The sequence below is a fragment of the Camponotus vicinus genome, unplaced genomic scaffold (genome assembly GCF_025532165.1).
Source record: "Camponotus vicinus isolate PSW18456_S1 unplaced genomic scaffold, iyCamVici1.0 SCAF_4, whole genome shotgun sequence".
Taxonomy (NCBI): Eukaryota; Metazoa; Arthropoda; class Insecta; order Hymenoptera; family Formicidae; genus Camponotus; species Camponotus vicinus.
Window position 1 is genome coordinate 1,901,922 of NW_028141976.1, and position 27,889 is coordinate 1,929,810.

The following is a 27,889-nucleotide window of genomic DNA, read 5'->3' on the forward strand; positions in this document are numbered from 1 at the left end:
TTATGTTGCCAGAAACGCGACACGCGACATCTAACAAACGACTTGCGCGTGGCGCGTGATTGACGCGAGATAAGACGAACGATCGGCTAAAACCTTCGCATTGCGAATGCGGTAGAAAACATGAAACGTATAATGACATACTTAAAAAATTAATTATTTATTATAAATAATAACTATTAATAATTTCTAATTATAATAAATAAATATTATTTTAAAAAGCATCCCAATAAGCACAAGTACGTCCTATGTACGTACGACGAACGTACATGCTGGACATAGTGTACATCCATTGTATGTCCATATCGAATACAGTAGATGTCTATAGGACGTCCATTGTATGTCCGTTTGCAACTCCAATGGACATCCATAAGACGTCTTTACTGGACAAACTATGGACAAACTATGGACCTGAAATGGACGAACTATGGATCTAATGAACAAATTTTGGATCTTAAATGAACGAATTATGGACCAAATGGATGAATTTTGGATCTTTTATGGACGAAATTCGAATCTTAACTGGACATACTTCGGACAATTATTACGCATGTATAATTCATAAATAATTAAATAATTGGTAATAATTAATAATAATTGTATAGAAAACTGGAAGAATATTTATTTTTGATTTATATTGTTATTCTGTATGTACACTGGCAAACACTGATCTCTGTTTCCTGAGATAAAAAGGTGAAAATTATTATTACATTTTATTATATGCAATAATTTATTCTCCTTTTACCTCAAAAAACGAATCAATATCCGCCAATAAACATTATTACACTTTATATGTTTTACACTATCACATGTATTAATTCATATATATTTTGCATATCAACATTTTATCACAATGGTACTTATATATACTTTCAACTTTACAAGTATCATATATCACATTGTTTTACATATTGCATATCACAATATTTTATTATCAAAATATCTATAAACTAAAACTCATAAACTAAACAAATTTATAAACTAAATGCATAAACTAATATATATACGTGTATGTGTGTGTAAACTATAAAGTATATAAACTAAAAGAAAAAAATATTAAATTGGAAAGAACAGCAATATATAAAAATTGAAAAGAATAATAATATTACAATAATAATTAAATTAAAAAATTAATTGTTGTTATTTTCTCCTTGGTTTTTATTTTTATTATTGCTGCGTTCCTTTGCTCTTCTTAACCATTTTTGAATCGCTTCTTCGCAATCTTTATTGGTGGAGTTTGGAATACTCTTTTTAGTAGAACCTGTAATATGTTAAAAACAAATTAACAATTAGAAAATTGTACATAGATAATATATTTATCTAAATTATTTGTTTTATTTGTTATATATTTTTATTTATATTTATTTATTATATATTTTTTAATATTTATTTTTTTATTTTATTTGATAATTATCTTGACGTTTTGATCAGTCTAGTCTCTCATAGTATGATTTTTATTCCTTGATATTATTATAATTAATGCAAATTTAATTTTTAAATAAGTTATTAGTAAGAAACGTGATATTTCTAACAGTGTTTAAAGATTAAACAAAATCTTTTTCTTTTAATGATACATAGAAACTCTTTAATTTCTTACCAACTGATGAAATTTCGTTTTGGTTATTTGACATTGATGAGCAGCAAGTCAAAAAAAGGAAGTGAGTCGATGAAATTGTTCAGTAATGAATCATCGAAATCACGCGGTTCACTACGGACTTATATAATAATTTAAATTAAAAATATTTAATAATTATAAAAGCGCAGAAAATTCTGCACTAAGTTCAAAATATATCTAAATATACAAAGTATAATTTGATATGCAAGATGTTCCATTTTAACTTACACAGCAAATATCTCTTGAACAATGTATAAAAATATTTCAGACAAAAGTTGTAAAATTTCGAAGAAGAAAGTTAGTGCTATTAATTTTTTCCTAAAGGGTGAGTTTCTAAGTTATTTGAAAGTCTTTTTTTTAATAAAATTATCTTGTTTTTTTATGTAAATAGATTATTAACGCCTTCTTAACAACTTCTTTCTCCTTCGAAATCCTACAACTTTTGTCTGAAATATTTTTCTCTAAAATATATTGTTTAAGAGATATTTTGCTGTGTATATTAAAAAAATGATATACTCTGTATATATTATTAACTCTCTAATGGAATTTAATAGTGTTATAACTACATATATAATTATAAATATTATAACTAAATATAATTAAATATACAAAGTATAATTTGATATATATATATATATATATATATATATATATATATTATAGTACAGCGGTTCTTAACCTTTTTTACGATGCGGACCCCTTCTTATCACATTATTTTCATGCAGCCTCCCAAGTATTAAGTAATGTAAAATTAAGTTTCTTGAAAATAAATTTTCAGAAATTTTCATTTTAGAAAAAAAAATCTGGAAGAATCCGCATTTACCTTAATTTAAAGTTGAAAAACAGCATAAACCAATTATTTGTCTAAACGCAATAATTAAAATTATTAGGACATTTAAAAATGTTATCTATTTTCTATTTTGTAATTGTCCGAATTAAAATATTTTTATTACATGTATTTCTTTTAGTCTTTACTGCTAAAATTTACTCATATACAGAAAGAGTAATGCAAGAAAAAAATGACACGCGACTCACAGACTCACACAATCAAGGACGGCTTATGTCATGCGTCCGTGTGCGCGCAACCAAGTGCCGCTCGACCAAACGCACATATACGCCTGAGATAAACGGTTCATATACTTCATGTAATTGTTTTTGCATTACTTTTCCAACGAGGATTACACATAAGTTCGTAAACTTTGTGTTTTTTCCGCTATTTCTTCGAGCTTTTGCGGATCCCCTGTGAGGACATCGCGGACCGCCAGAGGTTCGCGAACCCCAGGTTAAGAACCGCTGCTATAGTGTATATATCAAATAATACACAATATATTTAGTTATAATACCAACAATGAAAATAACTAACAAAAAAGTCAGTTACAATTGATTCAACAATAATCTTCAATCTAAAACAGTGATTTTAAATAAGTTAAGTTAAAGATAATCTAATAAACTATTTACCAATTATTAAATCGGCTATTTTTAGTTTATTAAATGTTTTCTTTGCCCGCCTTCCTAACCAGCTGTAAGTAGCTGCAAGATCATTTGTTATTACCAACTGTAAAGCTCTTTGTATAAAATTATATATGGAATATCCACCAATCTTTGAAAGTTCATTCATCTGCAAAATTCAAAATAAGAATAATATATTAATTAAAACTTTTAACTAATAATATTGTAATATAATGTAAAAAAATATAGCATGTATTTGAAAATAATAGATATTATAAAAAATTACCGCAACGTTAAAATTTTTTTCTAAATTTAGATATTCCTCAACACGAGCTAAATCTTCTTCAGTTCGTGCAGGAAAATCAAACATTTGCAAAAAGGAGATTTCTTCTTATACTTGATTCACATTATTATTTGCAGCGAGATTATTAATAGATGTAGTTAATTCCTGGAGTGCATCTGTGTATTGCCACATATTTGCTTTTAGTATATTTTGTTGACGAATAATCTCTTTGAAATATTTCTCTAGAAAAATGGAATTTATTAATAAATTATTGAACATATGCGCGCGCGTAGTACGTAAATTCGATAATAAGTTTAACAAAAAATATATATAAACTGTAGATTAAATATACAGGCGGGTGTCACTTAATTCGCGCCCACTATTTACATAGTAATATTCCTCATGGAAAACCTTGTCAAAAAGTTCTGAACCTTTTTTTCTATAAAACAATAAAGAAATAATTATTGAGTAAAGTATAGTTAAATAGCGCCGAGCTTTAGCCTGGCGTGTGTTAGTGAGCCGCACACTATTAGACCCGCGATTCATTGACGCGCATTAAACTAAACCTCAGCGCTGTTTGGTTATATTTTACTCAATAATTATTCCTTTATTATGTTATAGAAAAAAATGGTTCAGAACTTTTTGACAAGATTTTCCATGAGGAATATCACTGTGTAAATAGTGGGTACAAATTAAGTGATATCCTCTATACATACCGCAATTGTATTGTAAATGTAATGGACAACATTTGCATTCATTCATAAATGGCCGGTCATTGCTATTCAAATCTTCGTTATTATCAAAATCTACACATTATAATTTTATATTTTAGACACAGTTAATTATTATGAAAATATATTATAAAAATAATTTGAAAACCATTTGATTTTGAAGTGCCCTTTCGAAATTTCTCAGTATTTGACAATGTGCTAATATTAGTAGCTTCATCATTGCTCTTTTTTTTCGGCTTGGTTTTTATAAAAGTATTGTCTTCTGAAGAAAAAAACAATTGAGGATCAAACTTTAAATGTAAATTTTTGAATTCATAAATTGATTGCTACTGTTTTATTTTATTTATAAAATTTTTATAAAATTTCTTTAATATATCAGATAGATAAATGTATACAAACCGTTTGTTGGTTTCATACGTGGAGGAGTCGGTAATTTAGTGGCGAATTGGTTGTCATTGTTATTATCGTCTGACGACGATAAATTACTCTCTTCAAATGAGGAGCCATACGTTTTTATTGTGATTTTCCTTTTAGACACTGCTAATCTACCGCTGACATCAGAATTTATATCAGAAGAATATTCTGCTTTACGACATTTCTCTTTTGCTATTGAATAATTGTCTGAAACAAAATAACAAGTGACATATAACGTAACAAGATACAATAAATAATTTTTTTATTAAAATATAATAAGTAGTATATATTTACCGAAAGTTCCATGTCTTAGAATCCGAACAGGATATGAGGGCCAACAAGTTTTTGGTTCTTCGTGATTTCTAATTGCTGCAGTTATTTTATCAAATGGAAGCGATGGCCAATAACACTTATTGTTAATTAACCAACTAGATGGAACCGCTTCTACGGTATCTTCGTCCGTGAAAATGACGATTGTCCACGTTTTTGCCATATTTTTCTACACATTCTCAACAATTTGTACATAACTGGATGCATCCAGAAGTACGACCTTGAAGTGAGCGGTCGTACTTCTGGATGGACCCAATAATTCCAGATCACAATAATTCCGAATATTATAAATGTAGAATCATACCATCAATAAAATTTATTTCACAAAAGAATAATTAATATATTTTTATTATTTTATATTCATAATTTAATATTAATATTTTATTAATAATTTGTCAATTTTAATTACAAAATATTATAAATAGAATTAACATTACTTAAATATAAAATATAAAATTCAATCGACATTACTTAAATAATATTAAATTAAAATTTTTTAATATGTAAAAATAAAATCATAATCCGATCATAAAGAGTGAAGTAAAGGAAAAACAACAAATTTATCTTTAAATTGTAATCTGACACATTTATGCAATATTTCATTAATATTCCACCTTTGGAGATTCTTACTAATATTTTCCACTAAATGTATACCTAAATCAGAAGATTTACATAGTTCATTATAAAAATCTGTTATTGATTCATATTTATTTCCTATTATTACTGCATTTTCACTGTCTATACTAGCAATATTTTTAATTAAAATGATGTCACCATTGCTTAATCTACAACAATTATCTGGTTCTTTTATTTTCAAAGTAAATTTAGGAAACACTATATTTTCCCACTGACTTCTATATAAATTTCGATCTAAAGGGCCATTATTATGTTTATTTAATAATTCGGGTTCGATATTCAATTTATTTTCTTTGTTTAATTCCACGAAGTTTTCTTCATGTATACGATTTATTATTTGTTGTAACGGTTTATCTTTTTTACGAATATATCCTTTTATTTTTTGCATATGATTTTCGAAGGGGTAGGCACTGTAATTTTGTAAAACACTAAATTTTTTTACATCCTCATATACATGTAACAAATTATGTATATTAATTGTACAATTGTCTTTACCATACAAAATGATAAAAGATTTTACAAAATAATTAAAAAGAGAATTAGCATAATCTAAATGTTTAATATGAGGAGATGATAAAATAGTTACAGCAACATTCAAACACATGAAATTGAGATAAATGTCATGACTGAGAACAGATTTTAAAACTACAGGCCCTGTGTATAGTAAAAATTGCCTGAATTCTGTTGCCTTCCACCTTCTACTTTCTTGTAACGATCTCGGTTTACGATTGAATTCCAATGGAATATTTTTAACTTGATTTATTAATAAATCAGAAATTTGTGAAATTTGTGTATGAGAAAATTTTGTTGGTGGTTTACCAAAACACCACAAATGTACTAAAGTTCTTGTAACGCCCAGATCAATTAAATGCATTGGCTCTACAGGAAAATCATTAATCATATTTAAATCTTTAATTAATTCAAGATCTGAAATTTTTAAATTTACATGATGTTCTTCTTGAGTTTTTGATCTAAATTCAAAATCGGTTCTATCACGAAATTTTCTTAAACTCGAAAAACAAACTCTACCATTAATATAATCCCCCTCAATATGACATTTTGTACACGAATAATAACCAGTATGACCTTTAGTAAATTTAATAAACGCCTTAGCAGGCGTATCACATATGAAACCTTTAATTTTAAAAGGATAGTTAGATTCATTTATTGTTATACCATGCGTTGATAAATCGATAGCTTCATTGATAAAATCTTTTAGAAATACATTTGCATCATTTGGTTTTGTTTCTCCGTGATATATGCCTACAATACCTACTTTACAACGATTTTCAACTAAACTGCATAATATTGGCCACAACTGTTGATTTGAACTTTTAAAAAGAGGTAAGTCATCAATATTTATATAAACTTCTACTTGTTGTAAATTTTTTAAAGTTATAAATGAAAAGTTTCTGAACGCAATTATTTAAACCGAAATGAAAATAATGTCCTGGTTCAACAATTTTTAAAGCTATTTTTCTAGGAGTTTTCATTAATACGCGAGCATCCGAAGGCAAATCATTATGTTTTGACTTTAAAATACCTAATAATTCATTCAGAGCAATATGAGTAATTTTATTTTTCAGAGCCCAAGTAGCTAATTGAGATGCTAACGAAGATTCATTAGCTGTATTATTGAAATTTTTATTACTAATTAATTCATCGTTATTCAAAGTATTTTTATTATTCGAATCATTGTTGTTATCAGATTCATCATTATCTGAGTCAAAATTTTCTATATCATCTATATTGTTATCTATATTGTTATCTATATTATCTGCTATATTGTTATCTATATTACCTATATTGTTATCTATATTATTATCTATGTTATCAATCTCAATAGTGAAATCATTATCCAATTCAATGTGACCATCAATGCATGGTGTTGTAATAAATTCTTTATTAATATCATTATTTTTATTTAAAAATTGAGCAAAATCATCAGATTTAATTAAATTTATTGAAATATCTGTACAGGCTTTTGCGCGCCTGTAATATTTAGTAGAAATTTTAGGCATACTTACTTTTTATTTTCTGTATAACAGTCTCTAGTGCAATCTCCCAAAACCTGGTGGTCTTGCGCTCCAGAATTAAAACTCTATAAAATAAAAAATGTCTTAATTTATATTTAAAAGTACTTATTCTAAAGAATATAGAAAATAAGAATGTGTTCATGATGCATTTGTATTTTAAACTTTCATATTTTAAGTCTATGTGCTAACAATAAATTAAATTAATATTTTATTTATATGACAATACATATTTTTTATCAAGCAAGAATAGAGTTTAAGGAGCCTATTCTGTAACTTTTAACAATGTTGTTATGCATTACTGCACAGATTTTGTGTATCATATAATAGCTGCGCAATGATACACAACAACATATCATTAAAATATAGAATAGATTCCTAAGTGTACAGTATTTATTTATTTGCTTATCGTAATTATAATCTCTTTTAAAAATATTATAAATATATTATGAAATAGTTCTGCTTTGATATTGAATCTATTCAAAAATCATCGTTGGCTGAGATGTATTCACATAAGCTAAACACTGCCACATTTTTGAAATTAATTTATATTTTTAAACATTTTTATTGACATTTTTGTTAATAGTAATAATTATAAGCTAACAAAATCAATAATATACTAGATATATATCAAGCATTTTTCAGATTTTTACATATATTGTATCAAAATTACATATTCTCAATAAAAATACAATATAACAGTAACATATAACATTATAATGTTATAATTTCGTATTCAATAATATGTAACTGCAATGTAATGTGTCTTGTTTATAACAGTTACATTTGTTGAGTAGGAAATTATAACATTAATATATTATATATGTTGTTAGAGTATGATATTTTACTGATGAGAATATGTATATGATTTTGATTCAGCACAGAAATCTAAAATATGCATACATATATAAGATATATAATTCATTTTGTTAGCTTGTCATAATTACTATAACAAAAAATGTCAATAAAATTATCTACCCTAACAGCACATTGTGAATATTTCTCCATCAATGATGACTTATTTCAAACAGAATCAATATTATCGAAGCAGAATTACATCTTTGTTTTAAAATAAATTATAATCACGATAAGCAAATGAATAAATAGTACTGTACACTTAATTGTATTCTATTCTTGTTTGATAACAAGAAATACATGTATCAATAAAATATCAAATTTTTAGGTTATAAAATTGCCCAAATAATTTTTACAAATACGTGTAAAACACATGTACTACACAATTATACATATACTTACAGTTTTAATTCTTGTATCCGTACAGTCGTATCCTCTCTATTTTGTAGCCGTTAAAACGGCTGATTGATTATAATACTTCACTGAATCTCACGATTGGAATCCAAACGTTCACTTTCAGGAAATAGCGGTAATCGAGCATCGATCAACGTGTCGCGCGTGTCGCGCGCTGTGATGACGATCGATATTATTGGCTCTGCCATTTGTAATATTATTTTCTTTTTTACCATTGGCTATGCAACTCGTGAACTAAATATGAATCGTGCATTACACACAATAATTGTTAGTGTTAATTTTTTGATCACAAATGCAAACAATGAATTTTATGTAATACTTATTATCATGTAATACTTATTATTTATTATAATATTACAGATGAATTACGATAAAGAATTTGTAAATTTTCATCCTTTTTGGAACAAAAATGAATAATCCAAAACAAGTCCATGTACGAACATCCATTGGACGTATAGTATACATCCATAAATTAATTATATAAAGTGGATTTCAAATGGATGTCCACTGGATGTACATTTATTATTAGACAATGTACGTACTTATATGGACGTACAATGGACAACTGTTTTATGTCCATGGATATATGATCGTAAAATGGACGTAAAATGAATGTCCATAAGATGTACTGTGCTATTTGGGATGTGTTATACGTTATTACGTTTTCGAAATTATTGCATTCACGATGCGAAGATTTAAGTCAATCGCAAGAATAATGTAATTAAAATTACATTTGGAAAAATTTATTTTTATTCTGCTCACAATGAAATGTTCCAACGTGAAAATGTATTGGTCGCTCTGAAAAGAGCGGATTGACTAAAAAAAATTTTAAAGCAGATGCTCAAAATGCCCGCCATCCATCCTAATGCAAGCTCTCATGCGTTTTAATAAGTTTCTTTCGACGTTTTCCATTATTTCTTCGTCAATATTCCAAATAGCGAATCGTAATCTTGTCTCCAGATCTTCAATATCTTCGGGAAGCGTTTTATAAATTACTTCCTTGCAGTATCCCCATAAGAAAAAATCTAGAGGATTGAGATCCGGAGATCTTGCGGGCCAACGTATCGGGCCGTACCGACCCATCCAGCGTCCAGGAAAATTCTCGTTTAAGTAATTCGTAACGATCCTGGCGTTGTGTGGCCCAGCACCGTCTTGTTGGAAGATAATATCGTTTCTTTCAAATAATGGCACATCTTCTAAGAAATGTGGTAGATTTTCTGTTAATAAATCGACGTAGGTTCTTCCAGTTAAAATATCTGGCCCGCAAGATCTCCGGATCTCAATCCTCTAGATTTTTTCTTATGGGGATACTGCAAGGAAGTAATTTATAAAACGCTTCCCGAAGATATTGAAGATCTGGAGACAAGATTACGATTCGCTATTTGGAATATTGACGAAGAAATAATGGAAAACGTCGAAAGAAACTTATTAAAACGCATGAGAGCTTGCATTAGGATGGATGGCGGGCATTTTGAGCATCTGCTTTAAAATTTTTTTTAGTCAATCCGCTCTTTTCAGAGCGACCAATACATTTTCACGTTGGAACATTTCATTGTGAGCAGAATAAAAATAAATTTTTCCAAATGTAATTTTAATTACATTATTCTTGCGATTGACTTAAATCTTCGCATCGTGAATGCAATAATTTCGAAAACGTAATAACGTATAACACATGCTTTTTAAAATAATATTTATTTATTATAATTAGAAATTATTAATAGTTATTATTTATAATAAATAATTAATTTTTTAAGTATGTCATTATACGTTTCATGTTTTCTACCGCATTCGCAATGCGAAGCTTTTAGCCGATCGTTCGTCTTATCTCGCGTCAATCACGCGCCACGCGCAAGTCGTTTGTTAGATGTCGCGTGTCGCGTTTCTGGCAACATAACTCTTGTGGTCGCGCAGTCTCCGCGGTCCGTCGCTTCGCGTCGAGTCATGTGTTGTTTGCATTCGCGTTTCTTTGAAAGTAATTTTTGGTATCGATAAATCAATAGTGAGTGAATAAGCAGTAAACTCGTTATCGTGTAATCTGTATTGTGTCAATCGAGTGTGAGACTAATAATCGAAAAAGTTTCGATGTGTCGCGCATCTCTAGCAATCATAACCGTGCAGCAGATACAACAATACATAGCATGAAGATTCGCTACGCTGCTACAAGGTGAGTGAGCAAGTGAGTAAGCAGGTGAGTGAGTGAGTGAGTGACCGAGAGAGTGTGAGTGAGAGACTGAATGAGAGAGTGTATGAGTGTTGCGTAAAAGAGAGAAAGAGAGCGAGAAAAAAAGTGCGTGCGTGTGTATGAATGTCTGTCCCTCCTACCCTCCCTCTCTCTCTTTCTCTCTCTCTCTCTCTCTCTCTCTTACGCACACACTCCGCCATACACACATCGCGTGTAGCAATCAGCTGATTGCAACGTCGGACGGCCAGCGATCCGGAACAACTTTTCATTATTAAAATAACGTTATTTTAAGGAACACGTATTTCTGACGTAATTCTAAGACATTTTCTTCTTTACCAAAATTTTATTTAAAGCATAATTTTGTTATAAGATAAAATAGTTAGCGACTCATGCGGTGATAATCACCCGTCGGGCGGTCAGCTGCGCCCGCGCTCGCGGGACGCCGCGCCGCTCCTGCCTGCCTTCTGTACCCGACGCGTGATTTACTAACTATTTTTGCTCATAATTCAAAAACTACGCTTCAAATCAAATTTTGGTAAAGGAAAAATTGTCTTAGAATCGTGTCAGGAATACGTCATTTTATAGACGGATCGTTTTTCAGGATCGCTCTGTATATTTCGTATTTTATATATTCACAAACTTTTTCAATACACAACCCATTTCTTTTCATTATTCAGAAATTTAATTTTAATTTTTCCGGGGAGATTATATTTAATTAATTTTATCAAAAAAACATTATTAAATATCTGAGAATTGATACTAAATACTTACTAAAAGAAATTAGTAATGTATTAATATATATTTTTCATAAGATAAATTTTATAATATATTTATGATTCTAAGATAAGAAGTTTTCAATGCAAAATTTGATTAAATTGCAGTGAATTATCCACTATTGAAAAGATTAATTCACAATTTTTAGAGACACATGTACAAAATATATATTCATAAATAAAAATATAAGTTTTTTTATATTTAATATTTAATATTTATATTTTTTTATATTTAATTTAATAACATAAAGAATTCTTATCTTATCGATAATTGCTCATTATTTATTGAACGTAGATTGAAAAATCATTCATATATGTATTCTTTCATTCATTATATTCATGGTGTTTTCTTCCACCATGATTATATTAAATAATCATTCATATATTTTCATTCATGTATGACGTAACGAAACAACGGTATTACCACAGTATACAGGGTGATTCAAAATAACCCCTGTGTCCCTGAAATGACATATTCTTGAATCAATTCTAAGACGATTTTTCCTTCGGCAAAATTTCGTCCGAAGCTTAGTTTTTGAATTATTAAAGGAAGTAGTTAACGTATGACGGGTCGAATACAAGAGGCAGGCAAGGATGGCGCGATTCACCGTCAGACGCGGGAGCTTACGCGGGGCGCCTGCTGCGATCAGCTGATCGCTATACACATACAGACACACATGCGAACACATACATTCTCTCTCTGTCTGTCTGTCTGTCTGTCTGTCTGTCTGTCTGTCTCTCTCTCTCTCTCTCTCTCTCTCTCTCTCTCTCTCTCTCTCTCTCTCTCTCTCTCATTCGCTCACTCACCTGTAATTTTTTTTTTTTTTTTTTTTTACGAGAGAGGGGAAAATGCATTTTATGCATACCCACCGATCGATCCAGTGAGTTATGTGGGACTCGAGTACCAAGTCGAATTACCAACTCGGTACTCCCTACCCACTAAAAATCCCTCTCTTTTCAGGAATTTCCTTTAACACACTGTCCCTCTGACTCCCCGAGATCTGTTTTCACATAACGTCAAAAAATAGTTATTATTACCTTGTTCGATGACTTTTGATGTATTGCTGTAATTGCTTGAAGGAGAAATGAATTTTCCGATAGATCGTACGTTCTCAAATTTAACGTAGATATCACGTTGCAAAAGACAAGAAATCCACACTAAATTATTAGCTGAAAGTTTTTCTTCTTTCATGAACTGTATTCTTTTATTAAACTTTAACATAATCACATTTATTTACTCACTCGATGAGACGAGAAATTTACTAATGACTCTATCACTAATCACTATTAATCACTGTCGAATAATAATTGTTGGCGATTAAAAATCACTCGATGAAAGAAACACGCGCGGACACGTTACTACACGACGCGACGACGCGACAATGCGACGATAATTACGACTCGGCGACTGCAAGCAGTTTTTTGTCATGGTAGGTTGCGGTAGGTTAAGGTATTACTGGCGCTATCGAACGCGATCATGTGTTCGATTGAAGAATGCGGTAAACATAATAAACATTTAACATATTAATATTATTATTAATAATAACATATTAATAATAACATATTAATATTATTATTATGTTAAATGTTTATTATGTTTACCGCATTCTTCAATCGAACACATGATCGCGTTCGATAGCGCCAGTAATACCTTAACCTACCGCAACCTACCATGACAAAAAACTGCTTGCAGTCGCCGAGTCGTAATTATCGTCGCATTGTCGCGTCGTCGCGTCGTGTAGTAACGTGTCCGCGCGTGTTTCTTTCATCGAGTGATTTTTAATCGCCAACAATTATTATTCGACAGTGATTAATAGTGATCAGTGATAGAGTCATTAGTAAATTTCTCGTCTCATCGAGTGAGTAAATAAATGTGATTATGTTAAAGTTTAATAAAAGAATACAGTTCATGAAAGAAGAAAAACTTTCAGCTAATAATTTAGTGTGGATTTCTTGTCTTTTGCAACGTGATATCTACGTTAAATTTGAGAACGTACGATCTATCGGAAAATTCATTTCTCCTTCAAGCAATTACAGCAATACATCAAAAGTCATCGAACAAGGTAATAATAACTATTTTTTGACGTTATGTGAAAACAGATCTCGGGGAGTCAGAGGGACAGTGTGTTAAAGGAAATTCCTGAAAAGAGAGGGGTTTTTAGTGGGTAGGGAGTACCGAGTTGGTAATTCGACTTGGTACTCGAGTCCCACATAACTCACTGGATCGACCGGTGGGTATGCATAAAATGCATTTTCCCCTCTCTCGTAAAAAAAAAAAAAAAATTACAGGTGAGTGAGCGAATGAGAGAGAGAGAGAGAGACAGACAGACAGACAGAGAGAGAATGTATGTGTTCGCATGTGTGTCTGTATGTGTATAGCGATCAGCTGATCGCAGCAGGCGCCCCGCGTAAGCTCCCGCGTCTGACGGTGAATCGCGCCACCCTTGCCTGCCTCTTGTATTCGACCCGTCATACGTTAACTACTTCCTTTAATAATTCAAAAACTAAGCTTCGGACGAAATTTTGCCGAAGGAAAAATCGTCTTAGAATTGATTCAAGAATATGTCATTTCAGGGACACAGGGGTTATTTTGAATCACCCTGTATACAGTAGCGCAACTCCCTGTCGGCACCTTTGAAGTTTGTGTAGCATAAAATGAAATGCGCATGCGCGAAGTCAGCGAGTATACTAGTACTGCCATCTGTACTTTCCTCTCATTCTCTCCTTTGGTTTTCGTTCTCTTTCTAACACATTATAATATGTAATATAAATTAAATTCAATAAAACTTGAATATATGTACATAAAGAAATTGTAAAAAATATAATACAAAATATATAATGCAAATATATATAAAAAATAGTATATATGACATGATGTGAATATTAATTAACCATTTTATATGTCATATATAACTGATAGCAGAAAAGATATATACTCATAATACTCATATATAATTTATAATATATTTACATATTAATACTTATATATATAATTTTTAATATATTTATATATTAATTGTACATACGTATATTTTATATATATATTCAAAAACTTAAAATTAAAAAAAAAACATTTAGATTGAGACTACAATCACTTAAATTTTATTATATAAAATATATATATTTATGAGCAAAATGAATAAAAAAACAAGAAATATATATTTGTTAATAATATATATTTATTTATAAACAGTTGTATTTCGTTAAAAATATTTATTTCACAAACAGACATAATCTTGAAACTAAACCTTTTCTCTCTCAAATCATCTGACCATACCTCAGCTACTCGGTCCACCTCAGCATGAATCAGAAAGAGAGAATGAGAGAGTAGAAGAAGAGAAACAAGAAAGTGTTTTACATTCAATTAAAATACAAATGTGTGAAATACGTTATAACATATATGTCATATAAACGTTTGATGTTTACATCATATAAACATCAAACGTTTCACGTCAGATGATTGATTTGAGAGAGAAAAAGTTTAATTTCAAGATTATTTCTGTTTGTGAAATAAATATTTTTAACGAAATACAACTGTTTATAAATAAATATATGTATATGACATATAAAATGGTTAATTAATATTCACATCATGTCATATGTACTATTTTTTATATATATTTGCATTATATATTTTGTATTATATTTTTCACAATTTCTTTATGTACATATATTCAAGTTTTATTGAATTTAATTTATATTACATATTATAATGTGTTAGAAAGAGAACGAAAACCAAAGGAGAGAATGAGAGGAAAGTACAGATGGCAGTACTAGTATACTCGCTGACTTCGCGCATGCGCATTCCATTTTATGCTACACAAAATGGGGAGAGTTGCGCTACTGTATATACTGTGGTATTACTATGCTTGTATCAGCTGATGGTATTTGTGATGTTTCCATCTCCACTCCTGTTTGAATGCTTCTAAAAACAGTAACAATGAACAATATGCCGCAAATGTTAAGCAAACTAGTCAATACAATGTATTACTTTAGATGCAATAAATTTGTACCAACTTTCTCGGTAATAAGAAATATAGGTAATCATCATGTTATATACTTTTTATTTGAGAGATCTTATTATTTTTAGGTTAGATTTTTGTTGTCATATAAATGTAATTTAATAAATATAATTTAAAAAATTGATTAATTATTAATATATGGTACTTATACGAATGTATAAAATAATCTGATATTCGTAGCTACTGTGAAACGATTTTATAGAAGAACGAATATACTTTCGAGTGGCAACAAATTTGAGATTACATTGGATCAGAGGAAGTTGAAGACACCGCAGGGTAGGGTATTTGAAGTAAACAGCAAACCTCTAGCTTTAGCGGTGGCTGCTGAATGGGATGCGCAGAAGGAGACCATCGACAGAGGAAGTATGCATTTGGTACGAAATCAGTACAATTATGCATAAGAAATTAATTTACCATTTATCAACTACTTTAACTTGTAATTTCATATTTAATATCTAATGTGAGTGCAATAAAAGATTTTGTGAACATATTTTATGGAAAAGAAAACTCAAAAAATGATGGATATATTTGATCTAAAGAATATATTTGTCAAAGATAATTTTGAATTTAGTATGATATTCACATATAGAAGACATTGAATATTAATTTATTTATGTGACTACAATTAATATTATGTAAAACCTTATATTCTTAAGTAATAGATATATTTTTGATTGCCAATTCTGTCTATATATATTTTATTTATTTTTCAAATATATGTTATACATGTATTTGCAGACATCTTTGTGCAATACTGTATTGGACAACCCACATAATTATACTAAGATAGATTTGGTCAATCATATAGTGAACTCTTTAGAAATGGATACAATTTTATTTCATTCAAGTGTAAGAAAGTGTTTGTACAAATCTTCATGCCTCTTCTTTCCATATAACAACGACATTTCAATTATAATTTTTTTGTAATTTTAGGAAGTGGATGAATTATATCAGTTACAAATGGAAAAGTGGGAGCCTATAGTTCAATGGTTTTGTAAATATTACGATGTAGATATTGCAAGAACTCAAAGTATAGAAATGCCTACTATATCTGCAGAAACCAAAGCTGCTTTAACGAGGCACTTATTGTCCTATAATTTTAACAGTATTTATGGTATGTGCAATTTTATAAAGAGAAATGAGAGTATCCTTTATTCATATATTAACTGTTATCTGTGCACATAGGTCTTGTATATGCAGTGGATGGATTGAAATCGGTTATTTTGACCCTTGCAACAGCTGCAAGAGTAATTAACGTCTTGGAAGCTGTAAGTCTTTCACGACTAGAAGAAGAATATCAGGTATAGATATAGAACACTTTAATTTTATTTATGATAAAAATGCCAATAGAAATTGCTCCTGTTATTAATTATTACATTTTATATGTCATCTTATATATTCCTTATATATTTGCACAGATTTCTCACTGGGGTAATGTGGAATGGCATCACGAGTATAGCAGACACGATTTACAGGCGCGTCTATCGGCGGCAATGTTATTTGTATACTTGAACTCTCATTCCGCTACTTCACGGCCCAAACACGACGTCCCTAATGTAAGCTAGTCCTACTTTGATTATTAAAGAATCATTACGTCAATAGATATAAAATTTATAAGAACAACCTGTTTACTGTAATATAACATTGTCTATAACATCGATACCGATCAAATTACTCCCTTAATGCTAATTAATTAGAGCTGGGAGAAATCTTTTATATGCATCCAGAGGATTATTTTTCGATGAATCAGACAGGAATGGAACAATCAGGTCCAACCCATTCTTTTGTACAAATACAGCTGAAAAGTTGATGAACAATTACATAATGTTATATGCATAACTTTTATATAGAATGTTCCAAATCTTGCTTTCTTTTTCACGTAAGAATAGAATTTGATTTCTTGTACATTACCTATACGATGCTCCATGATGCAAACACACCGCACCGTTTTTGCACGAGTGGCGAATGCATTCATTACGATTGCATTCGCCAACGCCGCGGCCGGTGGCAGGACTGGAACCGGTCAATGGAAGAATTGAAGTATCTGTGCGTAATTCGACATCGAATATGCATCCGGAAAAGCCGGTGTGAAGAGGTAGATCGTGCGGCAACGTCTCAAAGTTTTTCGACTTGTACCCACCTATGAAAAAATATTTGTTCTAATTATCTTTATCTATTTAATCACATGTAAAACGCTAAATGTCGTCTCATTTCGACTTTATATTTGTCTTCGATGTCATTTTTAACGTTTCAATATCAGTTACAAGTGATGAGAATTTAACTGCTTTGTGTAGCGTATAAAATATGCGATGAAAGACGAGCCTGGCTCTATTGGCACGATGCTAAATGTCAAGCTGTTTTTCTCTGCAACAACGTACCAATATAGAGAACGGGTGATACATCGAGTTGAGTCATCGATCCTACCGCCTGGCCGGTCACGTTGCTGAGACCCTCTACCGCAAGCCATGCTTCTTTGCCTCTCCTTCCAATCCTGAGAGTATATGTTTTACTTTTACCAGCCGATCCTGCCACGGTTAGTGAACTCAACGAATCGCTGGTGAAGATTCTTCGCACTCCTATTGAGAAAGATTAGAATGCAAGAGTATAGTTCAAGCGGTAATTATATTATTATAGAATCTCTAGAATATTTTATTAATTGTAACCAATTACAATTTTCTTCTGCGAGAGAAGAAGGTTTTATTCTATATATCAAAATTGAAAAATTGTTCATATACAGGGCGGGCCATTTTAATCCGTCCATGGGAATATCTCCTCAGATAGGGGCGATAGCGGAAAATGCCTCAGACAAAAGTTGGCAAAAGTATGGCTTGAAGAGGGCCATAAGATGGTGTCATTGGTTTGACCTTGAAAAGTCGTTTGAAGGTCACCTTCAATTTTTTAAACGGAACCCCCTATTTTTTTATTACATATTCTTGTAGCTTATCTCGAGAGCTTTCCAAAATACTATAAATAAGTTAGTTTTCATTAAGTACTTTCCGAGTTATGAGGCTTGAAATCATTTCTTGAGAAAAGATGGAATTTGCAATTAACAATTACATTTTTTTTTTTTCGAAACAACTATGTGTTTTCTTTACACCAATTGATTTCTTTCATTATTTTGTACATAAAAGTATTAAGGTAAAGTAATCGAAAAATGAATATTTTACAAGATATTTTACGGTTTATGTAAAATTAGGAAATGATTTCAAGCCTCATAATTCGGAAAGTACTTAATGAAAACTAACTTAATTATAGTGTTTTGGAAAGTTCTCGAGATAAGCTACAAGAATGTGTAATAAAAAATAGGGGATTCCATTTAAAAAATTGAAGGTGACCTTCACGTGACCTTCAAACGACTTTTCAAAGTCAAACCAATGACATCATCTTATGACCCCCTTCAAGCCATACAACTTTTGTCCGATGCATTTTCCGCTATCGCCCCTACCTGAGGAGATATTCCCATGGACGGATTAAAATGGCCCACCCTGTATATAGTGTCATTATATACATTTTCTAAATATCAAATTATAACTAATCGACAATTATAAGATCGTTATATGTATATAAAATATAGATAGCTTCGAATATGCAGAAGAGATTGGATTTTAGGAATTTATTACTCACCGGAGCCTAAATCCCACGTGAGCATGATATAGCCGCGCACGAATGTTATCGAGAGATGGTCCGAAACATCGCGACGCAAACCTCTCTGTCCGATGTAAGCTATCAGGGAGATTTGATCGAATGTACGCGGGATGAGTCGCAGCTTCAGCTCCATTGTGTCTTTTATCGAAGTCGACACGCCGTAGGCAATGTACGACGCGAAACCAGGGACGAGAACCGAGAAGGCTGGCCGCACTAGGATAGCATCTGGGAGAGAGCAAATTTATCCCACGTAACTTGATATTGTATTGCAATCTTATTGCATCGCTAACGTTTTGCGGAATGTTTATTGAAGATTCCGTTAGCTTATTATATATGTATGATTTACCTTCTTCGCAGAAAAGCCCGTGGCTGCCGAGCGGACAAACGCAAATGAAACCGGTTCCTGGCGAGCTTACGCACGTCGCACCCATCGAACAAGGATTGTCATTGCACGCCGAATGTTCGCATAAAGGGCCAGTGTATCTAGAAATGAGTTTGTTTATCAGTGCGCTTTTAAAATCCTATTACATTTGAAGATCAAAGTTATATAAAACTCAAAAGTTAAAAATTGATATCAAAATTTTTTCTGATTTGTAATCTTATTTTCCTTATACAGGGTGGACCATTTTAACCTTTAATGCAGAATAACTCGAAAACCAAGCCCAGGAGAGAAAAATGTTTCAGACAAAAGTTGTTTGGTTTCGAGGGGGCCATAAGATGGTATGATTGGTTTGACCTTGAAGAGTTATTTGAAGGTCACATGAAGGTCACCTTCAATTTCTTAAATGGAACCTACTATTTGTCATTGCATATTCTTGTAGCTTATGTCGAGAGCTTTCCAAAACACTATAATTAAGTACCTTTTCGTTAAGTACTTTATGAGTTATGAGGCTTGAAATAATTTCTTAATTTTACATAAACCGTAAAATATCTTGTAAAATATTCATTTTTCGATTATCTTACCTTAATACTTTTACGTACAAAATAATGAGAGGAATCAACTGGTGTAAAGAAAACACATAGTTGTTTTGAAGAAAAAATATGTAATTTGCAATTAACAATTCCATATTTTTTCTTAAAAACAACTATGTGTTTTCTTTACACCAATTGATTCCTATCATTATTTTGTACATAAAAGTATTAAGGTAAGATAATCGAAAAATGAATATTTTACAAGATATTTTACGGTTTATGTAAAATTAAGAAATTATTTCAAGCCTCATAACTCAAAAAGTACTTAACAAAAAGGTACTTAATTATAGTGTTTTGGAAAGCTCTCAAGATAAGCTACAAGAATATGCAATGACAAATAGTAGGTTCCATTTAAGAAATTGAAGGTGACCTTCATGTGACCTTCAAATAACTCTTCAAGGTCAAACCAATCATACCATCTTATGGCCCCCTCGAAACCAAACAACTTTTGTCTGAAACATTTTTCTCTCCCGGGCTTGGTTTTCGAGTTATTCTCCATTAAAGGTTAAAATGGTCCACCCTGTATATTATTATTTCTTTTTAGATATACATAAAGATAATGAGCATTATAATGTGTTAAAGAGGCAAAAAATTATTCATATATTATATTTAGATAATGAATATTTACCCAGCTATACATTTGCAGCGAATTCGACCCTCGCTTTCTTCACACGCGCCGAAATTCTGACATGGATTCGACAAGCACAAGAACGATGTGCATTCTTCGATCTGAAATGTTTCTGTCGAGTCGTGAATAAAATGTCGCGAAATATCATTCACCTGCAATGCAATTCTTATTAAACTCTGCACAATCATCCTATATAAAGGTAAAGTTTCTGACAACTTGATACAAAACACGAATATTGAATTTAACTCTGAACAATATTTTACTTTCAGGGAATCCATGCAACCAATAAATCCCATAGCTACGTGAGGAAAATAATGCGAAAACGTTAATGGAATGCCTCCTATGTATAAATTGGCATATTTAGGGACCATTCCCCGTTGTGGCAGTATTTGTTCACCGGTTACGGCCATAGTGCCATTAACCAGCAATTTGGCAAAACATTTCTCATTTTTATCATTGGCAACATATTGAAAGCTAAAAAGAGAATATATTTTTATATATAATTTGTATATAAAAATTTCAGATATAAAAATTAATATTTAAAATTAATGGGACCAACTCTATAATTTGCGAGCGTACCTCATATCAATGCCCACTTCGAATCCGTTATCGATAATGGCATCGATTTCACCGAGCAACATAGTTTCCAGACCGCAAGAAAACTGAAACTTCAATGATCCAAGTTCCAAGTACACTAAAGAATATCTCTCGTTGTCGAAGTAAACGTGCAATATTATTCCATTCTTAAATGTCGTTCTGAGCTTAACGTAAATTCGGAGCGTTGCGCTCTTATTGTCGGAGATTATTACTTCGACGCGTTGTCTGACAAAAGATTTGCCGTTGAAAGCCGCTTGCGTAATGGTCGAATCTGTCTTGCAGCCGTCAGCATACTGAATAATAATTATAATGTAGATATGTTAAAAAAATCACGACTCTCGGGACTCGCTTCTTTTTATTTTGAAACAAATTTATTTCCATTTAAAGTCTATATTTAAATTTTTAACAATCATTGTGAATTTGTTAATGATTGTTATAAACTGCTTACCTCGGTAACATTACGCGAAGTTAACGTGGTGGTACTTGTGGAACATTGATTCCCGCGGCAAGCGCTAATTTCTGTAGTGCTCATCTCAATACTAGTAGTTTGACTTAATGAAGATACGCTGGTGGATGTTAATGGAGAAGATACCGTGGGAGTCTCGAATTTGACAGTAGAAGATAATACTGATGGCAGTGTCGACGAGGTAGTTAAAGGTAGAACAGTTTCAGGTGACTCTACGACTGTAGTTCCGAGATCGAAGGTTCTGTTCTGTAACGATTCCGTCGTGTATTGGAATGTCGTATTGATGGGGAGTGTTACGTTGATACCGTGATCCATGACAGCAATGGTCGCAGTAGTTTTTTCGTCGATCTGTTCTTCATCTGTGCCTATCACTGTTGATCGATGACTAAATGGAGATGGAGTCTAACGTTATTATAAAATTATATGCAAAATTTGTATACATATATCAAGTGATTAGAAAAAATAATTTTTATATTTAAAAGAAAATATTTAATAATTGTCATATAATTGTTATATAATTGTTATATTTTAAAAAAATATTTAAAATATTATTATAAGGGAGATTAAAATATAAGATGCATGTTAATTTATTACAATAAATCATGATACTCCAAACAAGTATCGATATTTCTCCATTTACCTAAAACTTGTCGTGTACTCCGTTACATGTGTTAGATTTTCATCTACTCTTTCAGAGATCGGCGAATATGTTGTGTGGTCCTCATCCTTGGTAACTTTGCCATCATGAATCGATCTTCCGGTTGGAGAATAAATTTCCGTACTTTCTATTTCAGTTACATGAGAGAAACCTTCGGCAGCAGTAGACGACATTGTTGCAACCTCCGGTGTCGCGATATCTCCTCGAGTTGTGTCTTTACTAGTCGTGAAATCCGTCGACGGGACTTCAGTAAGAAAGACACCACTTTCGCTGCCAGGAGAACTTCCGTCCTCGTATCCTGATGTGGTTGTCTTCTCCATCGTATAGCTCTTCGTGTAAAACGAACTAGTTGTTCTCGGGGACGTCGAATATGTTACCAGGTTGGATGTCGATGATAAGGATACAGAAGTATCCGCTGTTAAAGTCGATACTCTAGGTGAAACAATGGCGGTTGTAGTTTTAATTGAACTTGTTCCCTGTTCGGATGTATCCTCTACTTCTATAGCGATTGTCGTCAAAGGAAAACTATATTCGCACATGGAACCACTGTAATTCGGTAGACAGGCGCAAGTGAAGCTGTTGATACCGTCGATGCAAGTACCACCATTGTCGCACTGTGCAAATTTTGACTCGCAATCGTCGTATTTTAACTCGCACAATGCGCCGTGATAATCCGGTACGCAGTAACAAACCGGATGTTCATCCTCCAATAGACAAACTGCTCCGTTTTGGCAAGGATTTTCATCACATGGTACGACTGTTCTATCGCAATCCTTGCCAGTAAAACCTTTTATGAAAATAGGTATGTAATGTATAAGAATAATCAATGTAATGCAGAAAATATTTCATTATTAATTATTTATTCGAGTGGATAGTGAAAGTGTTATAGGAGTAGAGACTATAAGACTTTTATTTTATAAATGAAACTTTGACTTCACTAATTCTTTGCTTTTTTAGATAAAATCTGTGATTTGTGAACCGCTTACCGAATAAACAAGCACAAGTATAGGAAGCTGGAACGTTGATGCAGAGACCACCGTTTTTGCACGGTGACTTCAAACATTCGTCAACGTCCACATCGCAAAAAGTGCCGGTCCATCCTTTTCAGATCATAGTCATAAAAAAAGAGGAAAAAATACAATCAAGATGAAATAAAAGCAAAATATTCTTTACATATGTATGGTAATTTTTACACAAGTTACCTTCGCGACAACGACAATAAAATGAGATTCCGGGTCCTTCGACGCATTCGCCGGAATTTTTGCATATTGTTTCGTTGCAAACAGAAGCGTCTATCTCGCAGTAATCTCCTAAAAATAAGACAACGAAAAATAACAACATGAAGATTTATGAGATAAATTTGCCATCGCACCTGAATATCCTTCCGGACACTGACAAATAATGCCATCGTAATCGACGCAGGTGCCATTGTTGAGGCACGGATGATTCGAACATTCGCTATATTTTTGCTCGCAATTTACACCTAAATGTTATTTAAAACATATCATTTGTATTCTCATTGATTTTCTCGTATTTGATGGGTGAAGGAAGACGTATTACCTACAAAACCATCGACGCAAGTGCAATTATATGTAGCAACGCCGTCGTTGCACGTGCCACCATTGAGACAAGGATCCGACCAGCACTCGTCCCAATTAATCTCGCAATGAATTCCCGTATAACCGTCGATACAATAACAAGAATAGGTGCTGAGTGGTCCATGGAAAATTTACAAAACAGAAGTAAATAGATACTTTCTATAATTTTAGCTATTTTAAAGCATTTACATTTTTAAATTAACTAGATAAAATTTTAAAAAAGTTGAATTTCTATGACATACACTTTTACTTATAGATATGTATTTCTCTTTAAAATCTTTTTAAAAAAATATTTAAACTGAAAATTGAAAATTAATAATAAATTCTGAATAAATTTATTACATAATAAATTTCTGAATGAACATTATTAATTACCAAATTTTGATCTAAATATTGTAGTTTGAGTGTTTATTATATTATTATTATATTATGTTTATTATATTTTCTGTGTAATATATTTCCAAAATTTTTTTCAAAGAAAAAATGATGTAATAATAATAATAATTTTATATATATATATATACCCAGACAGCACAGGACATCCTATGGATATTCATTTTATATCCATTTTACGTCCACACGTCCATGGACATGAAATGAACATCCATCGTACATTCGATTTGAGACATCCGTTAATGGCCAATATTTGGACGTCCATAAGATGTCCGATCTTGGACATCAAAGTTTCGCGCAAGCACGCAAGGATGTGTTAGTTCGTTCGTTTACCGCTACGCGACGTGCGATGCGCTATCTTTCTCGTATTTAAGTTTTAGTTATGAGAATTATATAAAGTTTGCAAAAGGTAACAAATAAGATTAAAAATATACTGTTCAATTTAATTTCTGATCTAAATCACGAGTTTCAGATATTAAATTGATTTTATAAGTTGGACAAGTAAATGTCCGGCGAATAATTTAATATAAAATAATGAAACAAATTTAATATAAAATAATGAAAAATTTAATATAATAAATTTAAATTTTTTCATTAAACTATTTTGTAAAAATTATTTATACCTATTTTTAAAATATTTTTTTAATGTTCAAAACAAGTCCAATTTTAGTCCGTTTGGTCTTTAAAATGGACATTTTTGGGATGTCCAAAATAGTAACACTGGATATCCATAAAACATCCTAAAGATATTTTAGGCTCTAATCTGGATATTTTAAATACGTATGAAACGTCCAATTTGTTTATTTTTAATACGTTTTTAAGATGTCATTGTGCTGTCTGGGTATATATATATATATATATATATATATATATATATATATATATAATAATTATTATTATTATTTATTTTCGCTTACATTCACGTGACTGTAATATCTGTATATCTACATTTTATGACATTCAACTCTTACGAAATTATCAAGATGCGTGCTTAGCAAGCGCATGTGTGTATGTACCTGTTCTCGTTGTCCAAACAGATCCCATACATGCATGGGTCCTCGCTACAATCCGACTCTAGTGCAAACACTGTTATTGTAGTCGACAGTACTATCAGAATAAGAATACTTTGACACGTGATGGTCCTCGCGAAAGGCAGGCAATAACTCCGCTTATAAGCCAATCTAAGTAGCCTTACATACCTTTACAGCATGATTACAGTATGATATATACATATGTCGATTTGTTTGCGATGTGTAGGTGTATGATGTATGCACGTGCGCATATGTATACGTGTATATATTTTGTGTGTATACGTCACGTTCATGTTATACATCGTATAACGCGCGCATGATTGAAAAATATACGTAAAGCCGCATTACACGATGTAACTAACAAGATATAGCAATCTATTCGCGTCTCATATTGAATAATGCAACAATCTTGCAGATCTAACGTGTAATACACTTCAAGTATCAGTCACATTTAATGTACAATATTTTTAAAATTTATTAAAATTTAATAATTAGTTAAACATTTCATTAAAAAAATCTATATGTGAGATATATAATTAATGAGAAGAATAATAAGAATATATATCACGATATAAAAAATATGAAGAATTATTATTAAAAAGATTGTAATTTTATTAGGTAGAATAAAATCAGGTATAAAATATTTTTAAAATCTTTGTAGATATATGTGTGGTGGAAAATAGAAAATATAAATATAAATTTAAAAAAGAAGCTGAATTTTGAAGATTAATAATTAAGATGAGTAATTAGAGCAACGCTATAGTAATAGCTTCGAGTTACGTCACTTCCAAATGCTCGTCCGTGACCTTTCCCGCGAATTTCGGCATTTCGTTATCAGGTAAAACGGTGCAAAGGGAGTTAATTACACAATTGATCGGTACGAGGGTACCGTTCGGGGATTCCTGAAAGGACTAAAGAACGAAACGGACTCGCCGAACCGGGGGAATCGGTCGATGGATCCCTCTTTTCCATTACCTTCCCATTTCTGTGCACGGTGGGCAATAAAAAAAAAGGGAGGACGCGAGTCGTCCTGGAACACGGCACTTTCGACGATCTGTACACAGTACGATATGCCGCATATATCGCTCTAGCGCGGCATAGACCGTGTATATACGTTGTATGCACGCTGTTCTTGACGATGCCGCTCACGATATCCCGTCGACGACGACGACAACTCGACCGTAGTCTTAGCAACACGCGACCATACAAATAGTCGTTACGTGTCGGATACGCTTGCGTGAAGCAATCGTCGATATTAATAAAAAAACTTCTGACTTTACTCTTAAATAAAAGCCATGGATGATGTATTTCACAGATTTCTTAGGTTGCAGGATCGTAGAACGCATTTGTAAATTAAAGAGTTTAAAGAACAACCTTATTATTATTTTCGCTAACAATTTTGTAATTATTGATCTTTTTATTGTTTTGCGTACGGAATGTATTTCCTGGTAAATTCTAATGGACAGAGTAAATTATAATGGCGAGCGCTTTTAATTAGGCGAGTGAAAAAATAGATCAATATTCCGCTTTTATATCGGGCTTAAATGATTCACGAACGTGCGAAACGCTTTTATTTTAGTTAAATATAATGATTTTTCCATTTATTTAACGCAAAAGAATTTAATTGACATAGGCATTTAATTAATAATATAATTAAATAATAATAAAATTAAAAATACGCGCGTAATTTATTATATATGATATATCAGAGAAACCTTGTTTACTTCGTATTATTAGCGTGTTATATATTTTATTTACAACCTGTTGGCATGCGTAAACAGTAAACAGGTAGGTCAGTAGCTAGTTGCTTTTCGCTGCAGTAATGATGTGCTGCCAAATAGTAATTCTATTTTAAGAGGATGCCGGAGTCGCCTGTAATATCGACGAAAACACCGTAATTTTCGGAAGTATGCCATTTTTTATTGCCTGTATAGAATTAAAAATCCTTCTCCAGAATTGAAGTATACACGCAAACGGACACGGGAAAACTCTATATAGTACGAGATTTTATATTGAGAAAGAAAATAAGTATAAAATAACATTTTTATTTATCGACATGTTAAAGCAACATGGCGTCAGAGCTGTCAACTTGTACAAATATTAGCTTCTTATAAAAGTTTTATAGCTTTTATGCATAAAACAGTAGTTTCCCCAACTGTGTACTGCA

The 27,889-nt window shown here is 31.5% G+C and overlaps 2 protein-coding genes and 1 pseudogene across 11 annotated transcripts; 1 reads left to right on the plus strand and 2 right to left on the minus strand.

Annotated features, from left to right (window-relative positions):
• Positions 1-602: 602 nt before the first annotated feature.
• Positions 603-7,476, minus strand: LOC145971210 (uncharacterized; annotated as a pseudogene). Its single transcript, XR_014438803.1, has 7 exons — positions 4,784-7,476; positions 4,475-4,696; positions 4,224-4,337; positions 4,061-4,150; positions 3,348-3,586; positions 3,071-3,230; positions 603-1,258 (listed from the first exon to the last, which is right to left on the minus strand). The product of XR_014438803.1 is annotated as an uncharacterized LOC145971210 (transcript).
• A 3,227-nt stretch (positions 7,477-10,703) lies between these two features.
• Positions 10,704-21,528, plus strand: L(2)k14505 (ATP synthase mitochondrial F1 complex assembly factor 2 homolog l(2)k14505). 9 transcript variants are annotated; one of them, XM_083096408.1, is made up of 11 exons: positions 10,704-10,921; positions 15,937-16,108; positions 16,473-16,583; positions 16,668-16,848; positions 16,920-17,035; positions 17,153-17,290; positions 18,029-18,350; positions 19,344-19,629; positions 19,737-19,884; positions 20,998-21,178; positions 21,249-21,528. In XM_083096408.1, exons 1-7 carry the CDS (start codon positions 10,896-10,898, stop codon positions 18,179-18,181), a joined length of 897 nt encoding a protein of 298 aa, XP_082952534.1. In that variant the 5' UTR covers positions 10,704-10,895; the 3' UTR covers positions 18,182-18,350; positions 19,344-19,629; positions 19,737-19,884; positions 20,998-21,178; positions 21,249-21,528. The 9 variants fall into 9 exon arrangements, with proteins under 9 accessions (XP_082952534.1, XP_082952527.1, XP_082952528.1 ...); XM_083096401.1 differs by lacking the exon at positions 10,704-10,921 and adding an exon at positions 13,600-13,775 and having other exon boundaries at positions 15,915-16,108; XM_083096402.1 differs by lacking the exon at positions 10,704-10,921 and adding an exon at positions 13,600-13,775 and having other exon boundaries at positions 15,915-16,108; positions 19,737-19,858.
• Eys (eyes shut) lies at positions 21,128-26,830 on the minus strand. The gene is made up of 11 exons (XM_083096115.1): positions 26,698-26,830; positions 25,708-25,890; positions 24,261-24,409; positions 24,073-24,183; positions 23,903-24,010; positions 23,687-23,800; positions 22,683-23,487; positions 22,025-22,427; positions 21,559-21,869; positions 21,226-21,453; positions 21,128-21,131 (listed from the first exon to the last, which is right to left on the minus strand). Exons 1-11 carry the CDS (start codon positions 26,799-26,801, stop codon positions 21,128-21,130), a joined length of 2,520 nt encoding a protein of 839 aa, XP_082952241.1. The 5' UTR covers positions 26,802-26,830.
• Between the last annotated feature and the right edge of the window lie 1,059 nt (positions 26,831-27,889).

Coding starts and splice junctions, on each gene's coding strand:
- Eys (XM_083096115.1), bottom strand. CDS start 26,801: ATGCGGCATATCGTACTGTGTACAGATCGTCGAAAGTGCCGTGTTCCA. Junction 24,011..24,072: donor GTGTCCGGAAGGATATTCAG/GTGCGATGGCAA, acceptor TCTTATTTTTAG/GAGATTACTGCGAGATAGAC. Junction 21,870..22,024: donor CTTCGCGTAATGTTACCGAG/GTAAGCAGTTTA, acceptor ATTATTATTCAG/TATGCTGACGGCTGCAAGAC.